This window comes from Perna viridis, chromosome 5 (assembly GCF_037379345.1).
Source record: "Perna viridis isolate PV_CMFRI_1.1 ecotype Kerala chromosome 5, ASM3737934v1, whole genome shotgun sequence".
NCBI lineage: Eukaryota > Metazoa > Mollusca > Bivalvia > Mytilida > Mytilidae > Perna > Perna viridis.
Window position 1 is genome coordinate 47,979,277 of NC_142449.1, and position 23,081 is coordinate 48,002,357.

Here is a 23,081-nt window from a genome sequence, read left to right on the forward strand (position 1 = left end):
ATGCAATTATTTGTTAGCTTATCATCCATAAGCTTCCACTGAACAATAAACCAAATCTACATTACCTCAACATATTCTGGATCAAGTAGATGAACAGGTTTGTTAGGGAAGCAACTAAATGATTTTTTTCAAGACAACAAAAAATTTGCAGTCATGTTACACTGCTGACATTCACTGACACTTGGTGCCCATGGGCAATGGTAAAGATCTTTATGGAGTTAAACCACAAGGTGCCATACCCACAAAAAGGAGGATTGGATTGATTTACGGGGTTGTGACTTGAACTATTAAGGAAAGTGGGTGTTTTAAAAGAGTATCTAACATAAGGAACGGTGCTTAACCAAGAGGACATGATCTAATCATGACTCATTCTGACTCGGAACATAACTCGGATAATGTAAAGGTTCAAAAAGCTACAATACCAGATGTGTATGAAAGACTAATTTATTGTTTAGAACTGCCCTATAAATGCAGCTGTTATTTCACTTTTCATTTGAAATACATATGAGCAATAACAAACAATATAATCAATAAATAGGGATTCAAACAAAATCACTCCAGCAATTCAATAAATATCATGTGATCAATGTACATCTGATCATGTGACTTTGTATAATTTCTTTCAACTTACAAAAACTGTTCTTGCTAGAATAGTTCACAGAGTACACTATTTAGATTCTACTAAATCTGAACAACATCAACGAGTTAGAACCTCACTTGCAACAGTATGTATGCAATGAATAAGTTACACAAACCATAAAAAATTTTCATGGGACTAACTTAGGGTCTAACAGTGAAAATTGGAGACAGATTTAAATACTTAAAAATATACATTGTTGCAAGATTTACACTTGAATCTGAACAGGATAATAAGTGACTAAGATGCTCCTGGAACTTCCCAGCCACAACCATGAATAAAAAAATTAGTAATAAAAGTACATTCCATGATTGACATTTGTGTTAGTGTGAACTTAATTTAAATTGAAAACGAAGGTATGGCATATATAACAAATTTCACAACAAATGGACAGACATACAGACAACAAACTATCTGCCAAGCTTTTGCCTGTATAAAAAAAATTATTTCCTTATCATATTAAGCAGATTTTATACTTAATGACAATGGATATTTAAAAAAATACAATGGAAAACTAGGGGTGTCGTTCAATATTTTTTCCTTTAAAAAATAAAGAGTAAGTTTTTTTTTTCCTTTTTAAAATCATAAGATTTGATGATGGGCAAAATATTTTTACCAAAAAAGAAGGATGTCTCCCAGGATGAGAAAACCAAATAATATGTAGTACTATTCATCTCAATAGCATAATAAATCTACAAATGCTATCAATTTACAATTTCAGTTCTTTTCACACACACAAAAAAAAACCCAAACACGTCTGAACTAAGATAATATTTCTGAGTAGGGAGAAAAAATACGTCACTATTGATATGGAAAAGATTTTTTTAAAAGTTCTTAAAAATCAGGTAATTTGGTCAAACAAATTTATGTAAATTTACATACGATTCAAATGTCTACATTGCAGTTCCTGAGAAGAGTTTCACAAGAATCTATGCCAATCAATTGTTTTAAAAACAAATAATTGAACCATGAAAAGTATTCATATCCTGATTCCAATATATCATTCCTTTCTTTACATTACCTATCCATACAATGAAAAGCTTAAGTGTGTTATATGTGAGCCCTTTAGTGGCAAGAATCAATGATACAAGCTTTAACAATAAACAAAAATCTAAATTAAAAACAAATTGATTCAAGTAAAAAACAACTTAATTCCATTGGAACAGGTATAATAAATATGGCTTGTATTTACACAAATGCTTACGATTTAATTATTTACATATCACAGCTTTTGGTAAAACATTCATTTACAACCAGTAACCATTCAAATTTAATATAAAGTAGAAATAATATCTTAAAAAGTCACAACACTAATGGGGGAGCACTAACAACATTTTTAGGTAAGTTGATGTAACTTCTATCCTTTGTTTTTATACCATGCATATATATAACTTTAAATGGATGAAGAAAATGGTTCATACACATATATTACTGATTTCTGCCAATGCAATTTTCCAAATATAACTCTTTCAACAGTTATGCAAGTATAAATGTAACTGTACCCCCTCCCCCACCTTTCACATAAAAAAAGAAAGAATACTATGTGATTTTTTCACAAATCAAAATCCACATAAAATCTGCACAACACTACAGGTATAAAGCTAAAAATAGATTTACCTATGCTGGAGATCAATCAAGTACACCCTGGATTATACAAAATATCGATGGGTAAAACTTTCACAGCACTAAACTTTCCATTACAGTATAATCATCATAAATAGTTATAATTAATAAAATACATGATTTTTAACAATGCATAGTGTAATATCTCCTGAAATAATATATTAAATGCTGTGAAGGATTTCACTCTACCAATAATCAATTTACTACTAATACAAGTCTAGCCATTCACACTGCATGTTCATTCTACACACACATTCACATGTGAAACATTTGTAACTTTCAATACAGTGGGATGACAAGGAATTCTGTTATGTGAGGTAAGTTTAAAAAAAAATCATTTATTCTTCAAAGGAATGAAAGGGTTGATGAATTGTTGGTTGGTGCATAAACTTAAAATCCTACATAAATTTTCAATATTGTGTTTCTTTTTAAAAAATAGAAACAGTACTCCTCGGGGAGCTATACAAATTTGATGGTATGGAAAGAATGACTCTTTAAAGCTGCTGCCATTTACATCCATTCGTTGTTGTGAATATTTGGCCTTTTGACAAAAAAATTGGAACATTTTGCTTCACAATAGTTTAGGTATGAGCAATTTTCTATATATGCTAGCAGCAACAGGCTTAATACTGCAAGAAGGAGTGCAATGCAAATTCTTTTCCACAGCACGAAAATAACTTTACCTTGCCAAATATTGACCACACTTAAAAATATATCAACTTTCCAAAAAGTCACACAAGATTAACATGAAAATTGTTACAAAAGACTGTTATTATTTTTATTGAAATGACTTAGAATGAGTTATTTTTTAACAAAATGAACATATGTATACATCTCTCTGATTCAGAGGTAAACAGATTTCACATATTCTAATAAAATAAATGGCCAGGAAAAATGATTAAAAACATAATGAACATACCAATAGGCATATCACTTTGAAAAAAAAAATATGTATGATTTACAGAAAAAAAAACCATAAAACTGTGAAGTGTGATGGCAAAATAGAACTAAAATCAACAAATAAATATGTATATCCTGAATAAAAATTTATTTCAGCAAAGCTGGTTAAATACAAAATGTAATGAAACAAAACAAATTAATCATTTGAAAAAAATTCTTTCTTCAATGCCCTTTATAATTCAACACATTCAAACAACACATTTTCAAAATACAACAGTCATTGCCTATCATGTCTGACACATACTTAAAAAATTTGAATTGGAAGTATTCCTGCTCAAAACCAATCAATTTTCAGAATATACACGAATAACTGAACAAGTAGAGTATTGGGTGTATTAAATGGCTCGGATTTCACACACCAGACTGCCTATGTCTGAACACATAACCTAAGTACAAAATATAACAGACTATAGTTTAAATTAGTAAAATACTAAGTAAAACCGTATACAATGAACTACACAAAGACTGGGGATATAGTAATAAATAAACTAATATAATGACAGGTCTGTGAGAGTACTGACAATACTAAAAATAGCTTAACTGTCATAAATAATAGCAAGTTTGTATACAAACATTGTATATAACCATTAAACTACTTCATCATCATGAACAATGAAATCTGTCTAATTTCATTAACATCTTTTTACCAAAAAATTGTGTCCTGCAAACTTTACTACTTGGTTCTTATGCCCTCCCTCGTCTCTTCATTAGCCATTTTTTATGACAGGTTGTAAATAAGCAATGGGGTTTACTTTCAGGCCAACAGATAAACTGTCAGATTTCACTGACTTATTGGAGGTGTTGCCTAAGACAGATTCTACAGTACAGTGTCACAGTGAAGTGCTTGCAATACACAAGTGAGGAAATCTTCTTTAATGACTATACACTTTCAAATTCAATATTTTTCAACAATATTATTAGAACAAGATATAACATTCTATTAAATTGTAACATAATTAAAGCAGTTTAACAAATAACAACAACCCAATATGTTCTCGTAACAAAGGAATCAACCCTCACACCAACAATTTATCAATTACACATAACACACCGAATACACATTCACAACCATTTACACTTCTGATTTTTACACCATTTTTTCTAATTTTATTGACTATAATCTAGATGACTTGGGGGTGAGTTCATAAAATACCAAATAAGCTTCTGATGATACAGCACTTCGTATAGAAGAAGAAGAAGCCCTACAAAATAATTGAAAAAAAAAAAAAAACATTTTAGTAAACAAGCAATAATCCAAACACATTTTTTAAGATCAATTTGCCAAATTTAGAAAAGTGGCAACACAATGTTTATTTTCTAAATACATGTATGCAAGTCACTATTTCTTTTTTCACGCTCTTTCAAAGGAAGCAGCATATCTATTAATTAACCAGAGTTACTCACCAACACTATGTAATGATAACCTTTTTTTTCAGTTTAAATTTGGTATTTTTTATAGGGTTAAGTCAAGATCTGCGTAAAAACTATTAAGAGATTTGTGATTCAGCTACTTGTAGGTATTTGTTAAGAGATTTGTGATTCAGTTCTTGTAGATATTTCAATCTTCATTCCATTTAAAGGTGAAATTATTGCATGCAAGTAAGTTACACAGAAAATCAATTTGACCACAATTTCCAATAGCAGCATATTGCACCAGAAATCCACATGGACCATAATCAAGACATAATTACATGGGTTGTCATGTAAAGGTCAAATCATATAGCACAAAAACTGATAGCAACCCAAATCACATAAAATGTATGTCACATCTTTATAAAGCTACAAACAAATTACAAATCCATCCATCCAATAGGAGTAATGCAACGAAATTCACCCAGAGAGATGGACGGACAAGGTGATTTCAATATACCACCAACTATTCAGCTGATCATAAGTACTGCCACATACCTCTGATCATTAAACTGGAACCAGTCACCACTGTAAGGATGTTTACAGCAGGCTGTGTAATGACCCGAATGTACACTCCCTGAATGGTTACTGACTCCATACAGACTATATACAACCTTAGGACCTGAAACAACCAATAGTACATGGTAAATAGTTCTTATCAGTAAATTGTGACATTTTCCTTTGATGTGCACAGATCAATAATGCTCGTCATAGCGTACTGGCCCTGATACAAAAAAAAATAAAAAAACTAACAGGTCAGTTGAAAACCAGGCATGCATGAAAAATTGTAATGTCACAGTGGGGTTGAATGATGTTGGCTCATCCCAACAAAATAGGTCATTTGAAATTTTTCTTTTTCCAGGTCAAAATTTTGATTTTTGTATTTTATTAACATACAAAAAACGAAAATAAAATGTTACCTATAAATTACTGATGAACAGAATATAAGGCTATTGGTTTTTGATACCAGCTTTCTCACAGGAATTTCAGGCTTGCCCTAACGGGCTCAAGTTGAAATACCCTTGATAAAGCCAGTATCAAAAACTAATTGCCTAATATTCTGTATCAACAGAGAAGAAGGGTGTTAATAGCTACTATCTCTCTGCACTATTTATCAGAACTAAATGTCATATCTACAGTAATAAGTGTCACTTTGAAAACATGATTGTTTACAGTAGTATTAAAATGTGGTATATGCTATGTATTATTTCAAGCTAAAGATTTAAATGCCATTCATAAAGGAATAATTTTATGAGTGAACTTAACACACCAACATTTTGAAATGCCTGTACCAAGTCGGAACCATTGTGGTGGTTTTTCTAACTTTCCAGTTTTTGCCCTGATGTTGAAATTTCTTAAACATACTTTCATTTTAGACTATTCCTTTTGACTGCTGTCTAGATTTTATCAGTTCAGTAATTTTGTTAATACCCTTCAAGTAATTAATAAAAAATACATCCTACACAATTTTATTGGCTGAGGTATAATTATTTTTCCTTTTAATAGAATAATGAAGTTAATTTTAAAAAAATTGACAGTTAATAATATTTCTAGTGCAACAGTTTCATATTTGCCATCAAATGCATTGACAGTGCATTCACAAATAATATCCTAATTGAGTAAATAAGATTTGGAACCACTCCATGCAGACTATTGACACTGTATCACAAACCTCTCTCAGATGAGTATTCAGATAAATCTAGAGTTTCTGGGAAGTTAACACAAGTTGACACTTTCTGACTGTATCTTCCTTGACTAAACCTTTTAAAATGTATCACTAATATCTGTGGAAATCTTTGTATTGAGAAGCTCTTTGTGCAATCACTTCGTTTCTTACATTTAGAACAAGTCTGAAATTAGAAGAGTTCAATTAAATTAATATGAGGCAGATACAACTTGTAAGTGAATAAAGTTACATGCTAATGGGGCCATAATGATTTAAGTTGGGTGATGATCTAGGTCCTAGTAGACTTGGGATGACTTGTCTGTCAGTCAAGTTGACCAACTTTCATAATTGTATTACATAATTTGCAGCAGATCTACTCCTGCAAAATCAGCCCCTCATTGGACATAAGTTATATTCATATAACTTACCATTATGAGAACTTTTCTCTATAACAATGGATAAAAATAACCTCATATTTGGGTACATAAAATAGGCAGTAATTAAATTTTCTACAACCTGTTCAGAAACAAATCAGTTGTATTTTCCATTATATGGTTCATTCCACTTACGCCACAGATTTGTGTTCTATCAAACAACTTACCAGACCAAGGGGAAAAGTCAATATAAAACAACCCTGGCAACTTACAAACTGTACATAGGTATAAATGATGTAAAACTTTGATAACATTCTGAAGTTATAAACTTACTGGTCTCTCATCATGATCTAGCTGTTCTTCTTTCATAAACAAGCTGATACAGTTTGAAAGTGTAACATCTGATCTACTCTGCAAGAACAGAGAGAAAAGGGAATCAGTAAGCAACAAAACACATTAATAACAAAACAGGTGTCAAAAGTACTATTTACTGTTTTAATCAACTTTGAAATAAGTGTTTTATTAAAATAGCTATATACTTACAGTTATAAACAGGATCAATGAATTAACTAACCTTTGGTATAGGAACAGATAAATCCCAGAAGGGGTCAAAGGTCGTGGATGTATGTCCGCAATCTTTGTATTTCAGTGTACTTCGTAACTGGCCAACAAAAATATCTGTCAAAATAAATCATTCAATTGAACATGACCTATTTATATAACTGCATAAACCTTTTATTTATTCAAGCAACGATTCATTTAAAATTCAGACACTACCAATTGCAAGTAATTCTTGGTAAAAAAAAACACCAAACAAATAGTGCTTTTTGGTACTACATACACCATATTTTTATATCACTATAGCCTTCCTATATACAGATCTGTATTTAGCAAAAAACCATATTTATTTCCCACAAAATCAACCAAATTTTATGCACACAACCCGTACAATTTTTATCTAAAAATTGCAACAACCAAAAGAAACTGTTTTTAAATAAGAAATAAAAGTGAACTTAGTAAGTTTTAGACATCCATGAATCATCTGTGTGCTACCGTATATACTTGAGTATAAGTCGATCTACCTGTAAGTCGGAGCCCCCCCCCACTTTTTCGGTTCAAAATCACTGGAACCTAGCCTTGGCCCGCTTGTAAGTGAGACTGATTTCTGACAGCTGCATCCCTTTACAATGAGTTAACATGTTTGTTTTGATATCTTCAATAATTACAAGCCAGAGTTGTTTTTAAAGTTTCTTGACAAGCCATGTGGATTGTTTTGATACGGCCATTTTTTTCATTCATTCCAATTTTGGTACAACCAATAGACCAAATTAAATCATAAATATAGTGAACAACAAAGAATAAAACAGAAAGTTTATGATACTCTAAAAACTCATTTTTTAAGATATATCAGTAAATTAAGAGGTTTATACTCAAGGAAAAGGCAATTCATAAAAAGAATTTCCATAGCCAACTAAAATATTGATTACTTTTTTCATGAATTATGGTATGTTATCGGGTCATGTTTCTATTACACCTATGGATTTTTGGCTATATCAGTATTTGCAGGTAAAAATATCAGTGTACACAGGTAAAATCAACACACAAAATAGATGAGTGGGAAACACGAATAAAATCATAGAAGGTCAGTACTGTGGCAAAATAAAGACTAAACAGTAAGCATTCTTTTACTGCATCATATTTTAGCTGTAAAAAGTAAAAGATGAAGACAGTCTTCCTAAAACTGACATTTACAATTCAAAATTTTAAACATTGTGGTAAACAGCACTGGTCTGGCTGTTCAATATTGGTGTCAATTATCAAGCTTTTCACATTTTCAAGCTGAAAATTTCAGTTCATAAGCTAGATCTTGTCATAAAGTTGGAATCCTTTCCAGCAGTTAAAAATTTAGTCCCAAAAATCTGACTTATAGGTGAGTCTATAAGATACTCATAAAGAGACTTCTACTTCATTGTATCTTTTGACTAATACTCATTCCTTAATTCAACACCAATATATGTCATCGTATTCATGGACTGCTTTTCAGTTAAAATTCTAGCTTGAACTGGCCTGTAGTAAGCATGCGCACCATTTATGTGGCTAAAGTGTATTTTGTTACTGCAAAATGAATCTACAAATTTGTATACAAGCATAAAAAATAACTTACTCTAAGACTTATAATTAAAATACCCAACAGTGTACTGGTACTCACCAACAATATGACTCTTGTCATAAGTAAGGTAAACTCTCCAATATTCCTGTCCTTTATCTCGGTCACTGAAAACATATACAGGTAGATATTAATGTTTAAAAAGTTATAGCATGTCTAAAGTTTCAATATCATTATAGATTTGTTTTTTTTTGTAATGATTTAAAAATAATCTATCAAAAAATAATATCGAAATTCCACAAAAAAATGTTTTGCTGAAAGAAAAGATAAATTTATACAAGGCTGACTTTATTTGCTTTTGTGAAATGTAAGGAGATATATAAAAAATTGTAGGTACGTAAAAGGAAATGATCCTTATTAATCATTTAAAATAATAAAAAAAATTTTAAGTCAGTATATTTTAATAATTACTCCCATTGGAGAAGATGTCTAGACTCCATAAAAACCAACTGATCAGCTTAAAGGGGAAATTTACAGCTAGAATGTGATAAATGGCACATGGTCCCTTCTAATCCTAGTCACTGGAGGTCGGGGGTGTTCATTCACTGTCAAGAAGGTACTGGGTTCGATGAAAATTTACAGAAAGATCTAATAAGTGACAATTAAGTTCTTTTAAGATCTGTTTATATAATGGATGTTCCTGGATGTAAGAATTATCGTAAACTTCTGATCCTGTTTAATTTGGTCCCCTTCCAATAAGTTGTAAACTCACTTTTCGAAATCTTCATCTTTGATGACGGTTGGTTTTGGTTTCTTCGTTACACGATTAACATCTTCATGGAGACCTTCTAACAAGTAGCGTAAAAATTCTTGAGCATCTTGTTGGCTACAAATACAAAGTTAAAATAAGTTTGACAAAATGTCATTATGCTCTTTTTCAAAATACTTTGATTTTTGGTAACATACTTAAAGTTTTCCTAAAGAAATGTTCACTTTTTAAATTTCAATCAAATTAAAAAAAATCAACTACACAAATTGTGAGAAAAGACTATTGTTAACAAATAAAATGGAGATGGACAAAGATCAAAGATCAAAAGTATACAATAACAACAGGAATCATAACATTTAAACCAAGTCTTTAAAAAAGTGGCAGAAAATCAAGTTAATTATATGTACATACTATACCATTTCCTTGTGTCAGGATTTTATATGTTGTGTCGTTATCATTGATTAATTCATAGCAGTTGAAAGTAAAAAAAAAACCAAAAAAACTGACAAATATTTGAAAAAGAAAAAAAAAAAAAAGTTCTGTTTTCTTTTGTAAAATTAAGACTCAATCATTTTATACTGGTGACGATTTGCCACACCAGAAATTTTCTAAGTAAAATTCTCATGAAATAAAATGAGGCATTTGAAGTAATATATACTCACGCATAGCCCATAAAGCGTGGTGCAAATCTCTGAATTTGAGTCTTGAAAGAATTTGGTGAAACAGAGGAATCTTTGTCTTTCCACATTGATTCCATTAATTTGGCATAGGCTGTAAAAGACAACAAAAAATGTCAGAGTCAAGCTCAGAATCCAATTTACATCATGTACTTACATGTACCTCTGTAAATTTTATGAGAAAAAGTCAAATGGCAGAAACTTTCACACAATACACATAATTATTCACATGTATGATTGAACCATTGACACTAATCTATATCTCTGGTAGATGATTTACTAGATAACTGTATTGTCATTGAAGATTGAGAAGTGTCCATTGTGGATTTGATAGTGACAGTTTACTTAACAGTGCAGCCAATATCATAAATGTGTATTTGCTACCATCAAATCCAATGTCTGTGCATGCTTAAAAAATCAAGGTACATGTAGTCAATCAGGGAGTTAACATCCTAAAATTTACTATCTTATAAGATGAAAATTCAACATTACAATGAATGTCGCATTAGAATTCCAATCATAAAACTTATTCTTCTACAAATAAGGGGGTTATGTCTGAATACTCCAGGTTTAAAGACATTCAAGTTTAACCTACTCCACTTACAATGATTGGAGATGTTCAAACCAGAATATCATTGTCAGAACCTACTTCACAAAATTGTTCCCATTCAAAACTGAAAATTTAAGTTTCAATATAAGCTGTAAGTGAAAGCACCTGATCACTCACATTTACACTTCCAGCTATGTTCCATAAATGTATAATCAAAAATGCTTACCAACTATGGCATCATTCAGAATTTCAGACACCTTCTTACCTGTAATAAGTTGTCCTTTCATAGAACTTGTTGAGGTATTTTTATCATGTAAGTAATCTTCTTTTAGACAATACTCTAGTAGAGGCCTGGTATTGCTAAGGCACTGAAGAACACAATTCATAAAGCATGTGTTTCCTAGGTTACGGAGACCACATTTCCCGGACTGGTGAAACTTAGCACTTAAGTTCTGAAATTGAGAAAAGAAAAAAATGCACATGTAGGAATAAGTTTTAAAGCCTTATTCCTTTACCTTTAGCTTATAATTGTTGACCAGTAAAAGTACTTATTACTTTTTCCAATAAAATAAATTTCAACATTGCATTAAGAAATTTTCACTGAATTTCAAACAGGAATTTTTTTTACTACACTCATATGCATAGAGTAAAAATTATCACACATTTAATGCACAGTTCCATTTTGATAAAATTCATGATATGAATTGATTATTAATAATTTGATTTAATAAAATCCAGTTTTTTTTTACCCACAGTTCTTGCGCTTACTAAACTTACAGAAGACAGACTAGAACTAGAATTAGTTTCATGTAGCAGTTCTTGACTGCTATCTCGTCGTCGACCAGAGGGCGGTCTTCCATCATTCTTCAGTGAGCCATTCTCAAATACAGAGGTTTTAGTTGATCGTGAGGAAGTAGCAAAAAAATCATGACCTCCACTGTCATACACAGTTTCATTTTTAGACCCTCTAGATAAAGTCCTGTCTTTTGGCCTTGGAGTAATATAACTTTCCTCCCTTCCCCCATTTAGTTTCATGTCTCTTGTAGCATCATTTAAACTTGAAATACTTGATGATCTCCTTCTAAGTGAACTACTGGACATGGCTGATACACCATAATTTTCATTTTGTGGAGACCTTGCTTTTACTGATGTTCCATATGGAGTGTATGAAGTTCCATAAGAAGTAGAATAGTCAGCTTTAAGTGGTCCATTTGTGCGAAGAGTCGGGCTTGCCTTGTTACTGGTACTTCTAATTTTTAAGTCTGTTAGTTTTCTTCCATTAGCATCAAGAGGACCAGGACCACTAGGCAGAGGTCGAGAATTTGTTCTAGGCAGAGTTCTACTGCTGCCACTTGAGATGCTGGAGGTTAAGCTTGACTTTCTTCTGTCAAGACTTGCAGCTCTACTTGAGGGATTTGTTACACTAATATTTCCAGTGCGTCCAATTGTTGAAGTTAATCTAGATGTTCTTGTTTCTCCTGGCATGGTGTACCGAGTGGGACTATATCCTGTACATCTATGTAATGAAGTGACAGACATTGAATCTTACTCGACAAACTTTCTATTAAACATTATTCAAATATATAAACACTATGAATAAGGATGAGCTCATATATGGGATATGTACAACGTCTTATCTATATCTGGAACTCTGTCTCAACCAACATCTGAAAAGACATAAACAAATCTAAGTAAAACATTATATCTTTTTTAAACATTGTACAATGTATTATGCAGTTTTCAAAGATATTTATATAAAAGAAAAAATTAACAATTTTCAAAGGAACTCCATTGCAGGTTGGGCTCCGTCCTCATCATAATTTTTGTTGAATTGAATTGTCCAAGCCAATTTAGGTTAAATAGCCTTATTTTATAAAAGCACTTCTCTTTCTTATTCAAAATGTAAAAAAATTGTATTTATTTTTTGGTAGTCAGTGTCCGTATCAACAATAAATCTCTCTAAATATATGTGCATGTAGTCATTTGTACATGACTAACAGGTTTTTTCTATACGGTTGGTTTATGGTTTATTCACTCGGCTTGTATAGGGTACATTTATGCTAGTCTCTCAAGTGACTCCATGGTTTCATGAGAGTAGGTCCCAATGCATGGAGAATTATCATTAACTTAGTGTTGAGTTCAGTATTAAAAGCAAAAAAAAGTATCTAGTTCTACATAAAATATTGAGAAAAGCATAAAATAGATGATGTTGCAATGTAATGCAGTGTTTCCTGATCCCAGAAGTAAACAATAAAATGTGAAATGCAGATCTGGCTTCAGATTTCAATACTTTCCACATAAAAAATTCTGAAAATGAAAATGAAACGAGAACAAGACTAACTAACCCTATAATCATTATAGTGCTCAATTCTAAACTTGTCAGTGAATAGTTATTTTCATGAAGATGACTGAAACAATTTTCACTTCACAAATTTTCCTGTAGTAGTTGATTGGTTAGATTGAAATGACTTGACTTGGTTGTTTTTTTGTAAAACATCGACAAGTATTACTCAGTATTTCTGACAAAGAGTTACATGTACATGTGTACAATACTTTTATCTTTATTGGTGTTACATGAAATGGCATTCTTTCAATATTTCAAAATTAGCATGAAGTATGGTGAGATGGTTTAATTCTAATCTGAATTAAGTTCTTTCAAAGAGTTTTTAGGGAAAATAACAAAAAGAAGACATCTCACAAATGTAATTAGTATCTACATTTGTTATGCATCTTAGTGTGCCAAATGTGTATGATGCTAAATTGCTGATGGGTACATGGATTGAAATTTCTTGAACTGCACCTCCTTGATGGCACTTTCTTAATTCCTTGGATCAAATATATTTTGATATGCTGTACATGTGTTTCAAGGAGTAACCTCTCATCAGCAGCATTAGAATCAAATACATTAGGAAGATCAAAATCTGAAATTTAATTGTGTACCAGCAGGGGCTGCTCTGGCTTCCAAAATTCTGTCGCCAGACAAAATCACCAGCTGCCATTTTTTGTCATCAGTTTTCAGAAAGTAGAGCCAAAGGGTACCAAAAAAATTATACTTTTTAAAAAAAAGAGACAATATAAGTCCACTGATGAATTATCTTTGTCAATTCATCAAAGTAACCTCACCATTCATGACATATATGTACCCAAGATTCACTCTTGATGCATGTATAAAGTAGGTTTTTTACTCTAGTCTGTCACTTTCATATGCATAAAATAAAGAAGTACTACTCCAGAAACAGGTATTTTACTTCTATCAAAGACTTTATATTACTATTCTCATATAGTCAATGATTTTAAAACATGTTCACCTTTGTCCTTTATGGGCTAATTTATTCTAATACAATATTAGCTGCGAAACGTAGCTCTAACTATTTCTGTATTTTCTTAACGTTAGATCGCAAAATCAAAAAAAAAAAAAACTATCAAGAGCTACGATTTCGCAGGTAATACAATATAATTTTTTTATTTTTAACAAACTTGATTCTTTTTCTCAAGTGGTAAAATTTCTATCAAACTACATTTTGTACCATGGACCATTAACTGTGTCATTGTTTAATTATCTTGATATCTGAATAGCAGTTCTTTAATTAGATTTTGGGAATCCCCATTCTATTTGCTTACCAATTTTCCCGCCAAAAAAGTCAAATGGCAAAAAGTGTAAACAAATGTCATCCATTTTCTTTTACCAATTCTTTTATTTCAAAGTATTTAGACACTTCCTGATGGGATAATCATTGTTAATTGGATTTAATTTATTCTGTTATTAGGTAAGTCTGTTTCTGAATGTATTACATGGTTAAACAGGGCTGTGAAACTAGTGTGTAGCCACATGCACATGGCCTTAATTGTGTTTACCTTTGACCAGATGATGAGAGTTTTGATTGGCTCAATAATATATTTACATTTGATTGACACCTGCCATGAGGATATTGTCAGTCATGGTCGCCTGGTCTAATTACCTTTAATTGCCTTCTGTCTTAAATTGGTCATAGTCAATTAACTCTGACCAGGTGTCAACACAAAATTAGAGAGAATATCCGTTGCTGATAAACTTCCTGTCAATTTTAATATACAAAACCTAGGCGCCGAGAAAATCACCAACTGGCTTTTTTTGTTGCCAAATAAAATAGAAAATCACAAATTGCGACATTGGCGAAGCCCAGTGCGACCCCTGACAAGTACTCATTTCCAAAACTATCGAATATATGGAGCAAAAATCATCATCAAGAGGTTCTACCATGTGCAAGGATGAAGCTGCAGTATATTACACTATATAGGTATTATCAGATTTGTCATACTGCAAAATTTTCTTGGGATTTTTTTATAAGCATTTAATAAATACAGAAAATATTGAAGTATTCAGTTGTCATGAATGTTTATTTCTCGATATGGACAAACAACTTAGGCCCTTCAGGTAAGTATATGAGTAGTTTTTAAGGTTTTAGGATTTTTCTTCATTTCAAATTCATTTTGGGAAAGAAGAGGTTGCTTTCTGGGCCTGTGACGTACTCTTTGCCAAGTGCAAAATGAAAATGATATTTTCCAAGTGTGACTTTGAATGTTCTTGTTTTGGGTTCCAGTTTACCATCTAAGTATAGGTGATTAATTAATGGTGCATGCATTACCTATTATATCTTATGTTTTACTGTACTCTACCATTTACTAGTCAAATAATAGATCTCACTGTTTTTGAGAAAGAAGCAATTCTCGTCAATCTGCTCACCAAATATGCATTCATCAATGAAAATCGCTGTTAGTCCGAATTTCCTCTGACCCTGCAACCCTCCTCTTTTTTATTTGGATATTGATATGTTGGGTTGGGGTCAGAACGATGTGCCGTACAAAAAGTTGGAGATTTAGCGGTACCATGGAGTATTGCCCTTAACCGCTTGTAACGACTTTCAAGTTGAAATTGTGCATGTCACACCTACCTAGTTTGATTCCAGAATCATTTTCCTGTATGCTGATACCAAATTTGCTAGAAAGATAACATTTATTATTGAAGTTTCAAAACTTTCCACGAGAGACCCTGTTTTGTTGACATTTTGAATCGTAATAGAGAATAGGACGAGCTTGTTACTTTTGGAACGAAAGATAGCGGGCACGTAATTTTTCAATGGAATTTTGAAATATTCTGTTATATTCTGGTTTTAAAAATCGTTTCTGTTCCGTTCCGTTCCAAATGTAACAAGCTCCGCCTACTCTCTATTACGGTACAAAATGTCAACAAAACAGGGTCTCTCGTGCAAAATTATCGAAACTTCAATAATAAATGTTATCTTTCTAGCAAATTTGGTATCAGCATACAGGAAAATGATTCCGGAATCGAACTAGGTAGGTGTGACATGCACAATTTCAACTTGAAAGTCCTTACAAGCGGTTGAAGGGCGATACTCCGCGGTACCACTAAATCTCCAACTTTTTGTATGGCACATCATTCTGACCCCAACCTGACATATCAATATCTAAATAAAAAGGAGGAGGGTTGCAGGGTCAGAGGAAATTTGGACTAAATCACTGTATGATAGCTTATTTTGAGAGCAAATTATCGGCAATCTATTGGACATTTTTTCTTACATGAATTACTTTCTTACTAGTGGACGAAAAAATCAGTGGGTGAGAATCACTTGCTGGCAAGAACTACTTATAATCTAGTAAATCATATATACTGTGTTTGTGGTGAGTAGAAAACTTTCTTTAAATGTTTGATAGTGAAAAGGAGATAAAAGTTCAACAAAATATATAAAAATAGGCCTATTACAAGCCATTTCTTCTTAGCACACATTTCTTTTTAGTCTTAGTGCTAATAGTAATACCACACAGAATATATGTGGAATCTTGCCAAGTAACCAAATAATTTTCTGTAGAAATTGACGATCAATGGCCTAGAGAATGTCTAGTGTTTAGTTGCTAAATATTCAGATTTAGTTTACTTAATACAAAACAGCCAGAACAATCGAATTTACAATAAATATCCTTATATAGTCAACACACGGGTGTCAACAATCTCTCGAAGATGGAGAGCTCGCGATCAGCCTTTTCGATCTAAAGTTAAGCAGCGAAAATATTGCAACGAAATATACGACTTGTGTCTTTGTTGTACATGTTACATATAAATATAGTTATTTAGTGGAAAAGTAAATGCAAAACACCCAAAATAACCTCTAATTAACTTGAAACTGTCAAAACTTCTAGCCGATGGTCGCCATTTTGATTACGTGATTTCGGAAGTTGTCATAACAACTACATTGTTGACATCGATATTTGTGTTTGTATAAATAAAACGAAATGAAATATTCATATTCAACAAAATAAAATGTATTTCCTTTATTGCGCCGATTCTTGAAGTGATAGATATTTCTGCAAGAATAAAAAGATGTAAGTAGATGGAAAAACGTAGAGAACCTCGAATAAAATTTCGGGTTTCTTGTTTCTATACCCGCAGCTAACGTTGGTGTTAATTTTTACCCCCTTTGTTTTATTCGGACAATGCAGAGCGGTATAAAACATGGGGAACCATTGTTTTTGGACGAAATTGTACGTGATTCCACAAAATTGGATGGATGTTGCGTCAGAGTAAATGGAAGGTAGGTATTGAAAATAGTTTTTTTTCTGTATTATTTTCCCGCCAAAAACTTTTTTGGTACGTGGGTGTGTTTGCCATATTTCTCAACACCATTGACTTGATAAACTTTTGACGAGCAATACAACGAGTTCAGTGTTAATGGTCAAAAAATCTACTGCAATTTTTAATTGACTATATATATTCATATGTGTTTACTACATGTATATCATGGATATAGGCAGAGACGTATGGCAAGCCAAAGTGAACAAAAATGAGCATTTTCTAATGTTAAAAAATGATTTTTGAATATTACAAATTCATTGTCTAATATTACAAATTAGATTTCTTATATCACAAAACACTTTTTTTTATATTAAAAAGTCATTTTTAATATTAAAAATTCCATTGAATATTTAATATTAACAAACTATTTTTTGATATTAGAAATTGATTTTGTAATATTAAAAAATGTGACTGATTTTCTAATATTACAAATTCATTTTCTAATATTACAAATTCATTTTCTAATATTACAAATTCAATTTGTAATATTACAAAATGTGTGATATTTTATAATGTTACTGAATCAGGAATTTGTAATATTAGATAATGAATTTTTTAATATTACAAAATCAATTTCTAATATTAAAAAAATGATTTTGTAATATTAAAAATTCATTTTCTAATATTACAACATATTGATTTTTGTCCACTTTGGCTTGCCATAGAGACGTGTAATCATAACCCTGTAATCAGTTACAGACCTATTATATTATACACATGTATATTTTATGTTTCTGATATAGAGCCTATGGCCAGTATTTGAAAGTTCTTACTTGTGTTGTCCTTCGTTTTTTTTTTTTTTTTATGAAAAATGGCTGGGTCGTGGATTTTCTTTTTGATACGGGTTGCTAGACCACCAGGAGGCGTATCCAGACAGGTTCTAGGGTAAGGAGCCAGGGTTGCGTTTACAAGTAATCTCAGAGTGGAGCGAGACGCGAATTATTTTGGGTGTAACTAAAAATCCAAATTTCAATGGATTTTTTTCCATTTGGGGGGTGGGGGTATAGGTCGGGCAGGTGACTGACCTGTTGAATCTGCTCCTGATGTTTCATTATATAATTTCCCTGTTGAACTGCCTGACAACTTAACAGACAGGGACTCACAATTCTAATGCAATTCAGCAGGACTGAAATGAGCAACAATTTCTGTTATGACACATATAACGAGACACAGACGCGAGTTTGTTCCCAATGGTAAACATTTACAGGCGGTTTGACAGGGTTTCAAAATTCAAGGCGAATTGATGTCGGTAACCGTTATCTTTCGAAAGAACTTAAGCCGAGAACAACACATCTTACGTGCGTAATAGTCGGTGATTAAGCGTTAAATTTGTTAAACAAATATTTCAGTCGATCAAAGTTGCAGTTATATTTTTGCAGAAAAGGACGTGCGGATGTTATTGTGTTGTCTGTGAAGAGACCACAGAAGCGGCAAAATTAATATATGTTAACGACTTCTTGCACTTGTAATTTCAGTACTTGACATTCGCATTTGGTTTACATATTTATATATATTACTACTCCTCATTAAGCTGCTGATCGGAGCCGTGTTTACCGCCATAGCTTCACATTTCTAGCTTCATACGAGAGTACCTCTTAAATATCATACACACGTGTTCTACGTCTGTTTTTTGCTTGTATGAGAAAGGGAAATTTATCAGAATATAATAGCATTAAAACTTATGATTTTTCAACACTGTATGCTTCTATTCCACATACTCAGTTGAAATCCCGACTTAAAAACATTATACATCGTTGTTTTTCCAAAAAAGATGGTACACCTAGATACAAATGTATAGTTCTTGGTAGAGATTCCTCATACTTTGTAAGAAATAATTCCAAATCATCTTCCTAATATACAGAAGAAGATTTTTACAAAATGCTGGAATTTTTAATTGACAACATATTTGTCCAGTGTGGTGGACGCGTTTTTCAACAAACGGTCGGCTTTCCAATTGGAACAAATTGTGTACCTCTACTTGCTGACCTATTCCTTCACTCTTATGAGGCTGACTTTATAGCTAATCTGATCCGAAAGAAAGAATATCGTTTAGCTAGATCCTTTAATCTCAGTTTCCGCTATATAGATGACGTATTATCTTTAAACAATCCTAATTTTGGGGATTTGATACATCGCATCTATCCCAAAGAACTTGAGATAAAGGATACTTCAGACACTGTGAAGTCAGCCTCATATCTTGACCTACACTTAGAAATCGATGGTAAAGGAAAACTATTGACCAAACTTTACGACAAACGTGATGACTTTTCATTCAAAATTGTCAACTTTCCTTTCATCCGTGGCAACATCCCTTCAGCACCTGCGTATGGAGTGTTCATATCACAACTCATACATTATGCCAGAGCTTGCCGAGACTACGCCGACTTTTTGTATCGCGTTAGAGCTCTAACAAATAGGCTTCTGGAGCAGAGTTATGTTGCTACAAGATTGAAGTCATCACTACTTAAGTTTTATGGTCGTCATCATGAACTCATGGATCGTTATGGTGTATCCATCTACGCCATGAAAACGTATTCAACGTTTTCCTTTCCTCTTTCGTCTACCCCGGAATTGACTTTTATGAGCAAATCGGCGGGTGTTTCTAGAAAAGCATAGGACGCTTACCCTACCGATGAACCTGGTCCATGATCCCAGTTTTTAGTGGAGTCCGAGTTGCTCATTTGCTTTTGTTACTTTGTATGAATGATTTTAGTTACTTTATGTTCTTTGTTGTGTATGTCTGGTCTTTGTCCCTGGATTACATTCTTTTGATTACCGCTATAACCTTGGTTCCCTTGATTACTCTTACATTAAAAGATGAAATGATCGGTACGCATTGAACATTACCCAGTTTCTGATTCAGACACAGGGGCTCGTTACAATCGACTCTATAGGTCATATACATTATCAGGGCCCCGATATAGCCTTGGCAGTTTCACTGGTCAGTATCGTATGCGACCCAAAGATCGCTAAAAATTTTAGAGAAAATTGTAGAACGATAACATTACCCGCATTTCCTGGTCAGGGACGGGTGCAGGTGAGGGCGTTTCAAAGAAACAAAAAAACTATTGTAATAGCTTGATCTGGTTTCCTTTTACCGATTCTCGTAATTAAGCCTCCCTTTCATAAATCATGGATCCGCGCTTGCTGGTAACCGGTTGTTTTGATTGAAAAACAAGGGGAACCAAAATTCTAGCGGAGGTCACCCGATTTTGAGCATATCGCATTCGTGCCATTCCGGATGTTGAAAGCAAGCCAGAATCAGTAGCATAGAATGCTAAGTATTTTACAATTGGCGACTTTGGAGACTTCAGTCTTTCATTTTCTTTTTTCGCCAATCGACATACTAGTATAAAATATAAACAAGCCTGAGCCAGTCGAAAATTTAATAGCTTATTCCCTGTAACACGACAGCCTTGCTCTCACGGGCTTGCACTGTGGATTTATTTATAGTTGGATAGTGTAATATTTACCATTAAAAACTGCTTCTGATGTACAAGCATCGTAAAGTTTTGTTTTTAATACGTTTTGTATGTTTTTCACACGTATCTTGTTTTTTTTTTTACATTATCGGAGGTGACAATTCATTACTAGCCGAAAGGATTGTCATCCACGTATGTTAATATTTAGCGATTGAAATCCTTCTGACTTGACCATTATGCTACGGAAACACAAAGTTACACGTGATTTAGATTTGATTGCATAAGTTTTCTTTTTACACATATCCTGAAAATGACATTTAGGTACATGTAGTGTACAGAGTATATTGGAATGTTTTAGTCTTTAGAACCCAACCTTTTGTAAAGACATTTAAATGAAAAAAAAACCCTAGAATCCTTCACATTCTAATATATTACGCCGTGAAGGGAAAACTCACTTCAACTCTCTTCTAACTGTTTTAATAAGACAAGACTGTCCTTTTAATTTATTTTCAGACTAGAGCAGCACGACTTCGGAACTTGCCAAGCCGTCCTTACAGACCCGTCGACAGGGTGTTCCATAATAGTTAACACATCTTTGATAGAACCCTTAGAGGAAGTCGGCTCGTTGTTTCAGCTGATCGGAGAATTATCTTGTACAACGGGGGCGGCCATCTTGAATGCCCGTTTGATTAGATGTATTGACGGAATGGACCTTCTTCTTTACAGAAAAGCCCTAGAACTTCAAAGACAGTACTTTAAAGAAAGACCGAAACTATTATAATGACTATTTATGAAATTGTAGCTATTCGTTGAATGTTAACACATGAGATACGTAAATTATACATCTTTAACTTTGCTATATAGAATTTGGACTACAGATAGATATACAGGTCCAAATGTGTTGACTGAATGTATTTTGAAATGATTTTAACATATTTGTTTGATTTATGCAGTTCAACAACATTAAGTTGAACTGCTGAGCATGATTTGAATCTTTTCAATTAAGACAATCTATGTGACTGTGTTCTTTTAAGTCGTAATGCTGTTGACTTTATTTATTAAAAAATAATAAAGTAAAAAGTTCTCGTTCTCTACAACTAAACCTAACTTTTTCATGGGCATATTCAAATCAACCTTTTCATCCATCATCATATTTTGTGGAAACAAAACAATGAATGATGGACAGCGTAAGTGACAAGGATATAACTAACATGGTAGTGTCATTTTTTCATGTCTGTTATCATTCCTTCAGCGCCTGTGTATGGAGTTAAACATATCACAACTCTTACTTTGTGCCAGGGCCTGTCGAAGCTACATGAATTTTTTGTTCAACTACATGCAGACAAGCTATTCCAAATAGGAACGAGGTTATGTTGCTGGAAGACTTCAATCGTCACTTGAAAGGTTTTACAGTCGACACCATGAACTCATCCATGCTTGTTTTATGGTGTGGCCAGCTAACCATGGGGCCAGAATTTGTTTACAAATTAATGTTTTGTTTCTCTTTCGTTTCCAAACCCGAATATGACATGTGAGCGATTTGGATAGAGGGTTTCTAAAACGTGTTATTTACACAACCAGTGCGCCTGGCTATACTCGGGTTGCTCTCGGTATATTCCTTTGTGTGTGTTAATTCATTTGGTTAATTTGTGTTACATTCTATTTATATTGTGTTTCCTTTTTTCTTGGTCCAATCTGAACATCCTCTTTCTTACTCTAATTATAGTCTCCTTGTGTTTACTCCCAATGATAAGCTTGCCCTATATTACTGCATTGGTTTTTGTCACGTGCTTTTGATACTTATTATATGTTAAATGTTTGAAAAGAGTAAGAACAGGGGCCTTACAGTATTCGTCATAAAAATTTGGTCTGGGAAGAACCCGGGGTTAGACATGGTAAGGTATGCACATATTTTATAGTGACTGTTTTCAAAAGAGTCCAAGTAATAAATTTTTAAAATTCAAAGGTGAAAAAAAATATGCCAATTTTCCTCAACTTGAAGAAAGACATTTTTAGCAAACGCACTAAAAATACGTTCATTTTGAAAGTGCATTAAAATACCTGCTGAGTTCAGACGCTAAGTTTTGAGTTTTTGGTTACGATAATAACAATCATAGATGGGAATTTTCAGTATTTCATATTTTCTTCCAATTAACATGTTTGGCATTTGTTTTAATAAGCTCTATCCTTTTGGCAAAAATTTGAATCATTGGAAATATAATGCACCTGGAAATCATGATGTTGCGGGGTTGTGGTGT

At 32.7% G+C, this 23,081-nt stretch overlaps 2 protein-coding genes across 3 annotated transcripts; one reads left to right on the forward strand and one right to left on the reverse strand.

Annotated features, from left to right (window-relative positions):
• Positions 1-428: 428 nt before the first annotated feature.
• LOC148618023 (ubiquitin carboxyl-terminal hydrolase 2-like) lies at positions 429-17,007 on the reverse strand. The gene is made up of 11 exons (XM_088585822.1): positions 16,936-17,007; positions 11,551-12,440; positions 11,039-11,225; positions 10,209-10,317; positions 9,550-9,663; positions 8,880-8,944; positions 7,245-7,348; positions 7,004-7,081; positions 6,303-6,480; positions 5,129-5,252; positions 429-4,422 (listed from the first exon to the last, which is right to left on the reverse strand). Exons 2-11 carry the CDS (start codon positions 12,310-12,312, stop codon positions 4,335-4,337), a joined length of 1,809 nt encoding a protein of 602 aa, XP_088441948.1. The 5' UTR covers positions 12,313-12,440; positions 16,936-17,007; the 3' UTR covers positions 429-4,334.
• Positions 17,008-17,167: 160 nt separating this feature from the next.
• On the forward strand, positions 17,168-21,742 carry LOC148618024 (uncharacterized). 2 transcript variants are annotated; one of them, XM_088585823.1, is made up of 2 exons: positions 17,168-17,360; positions 21,337-21,742. In XM_088585823.1, exons 1-2 carry the CDS (start codon positions 17,263-17,265, stop codon positions 21,602-21,604), a joined length of 366 nt encoding a protein of 121 aa, XP_088441949.1. In that variant the 5' UTR covers positions 17,168-17,262; the 3' UTR covers positions 21,605-21,742. The 2 variants fall into 2 exon arrangements, with proteins under 2 accessions (XP_088441949.1, XP_088441950.1); XM_088585824.1 differs by lacking the exon at positions 17,168-17,360 and adding an exon at positions 18,094-18,286.
• Positions 21,743-23,081: the final 1,339 nt, after the last annotated feature.

Coding starts and splice junctions, on each gene's coding strand:
- LOC148618023 (XM_088585822.1), bottom strand. CDS start 12,312: ATGTCTGTCACTTCATTACATAGATGTACAGGATATAGTCCCACTCGG. Junction 7,349..8,879: donor TGACAAGAGTCATATTGTTG/GTGAGTACCAGT, acceptor TTATTTTGACAG/ATATTTTTGTTGGCCAGTTA. Junction 7,082..7,244: donor TATCTGTTCCTATACCAAAG/GTTAGTTAATTC, acceptor CTGTTCTTGCAG/AGTAGATCAGATGTTACACT.
- LOC148618024 (XM_088585823.1), top strand. CDS start 17,263: ATGCAGAGCGGTATAAAACATGGGGAACCATTGTTTTTGGACGAAATT. Junction 17,361..21,336: donor TGCGTCAGAGTAAATGGAAG/GTAGGTATTGAA, acceptor ATTTATTTTCAG/ACTAGAGCAGCACGACTTCG.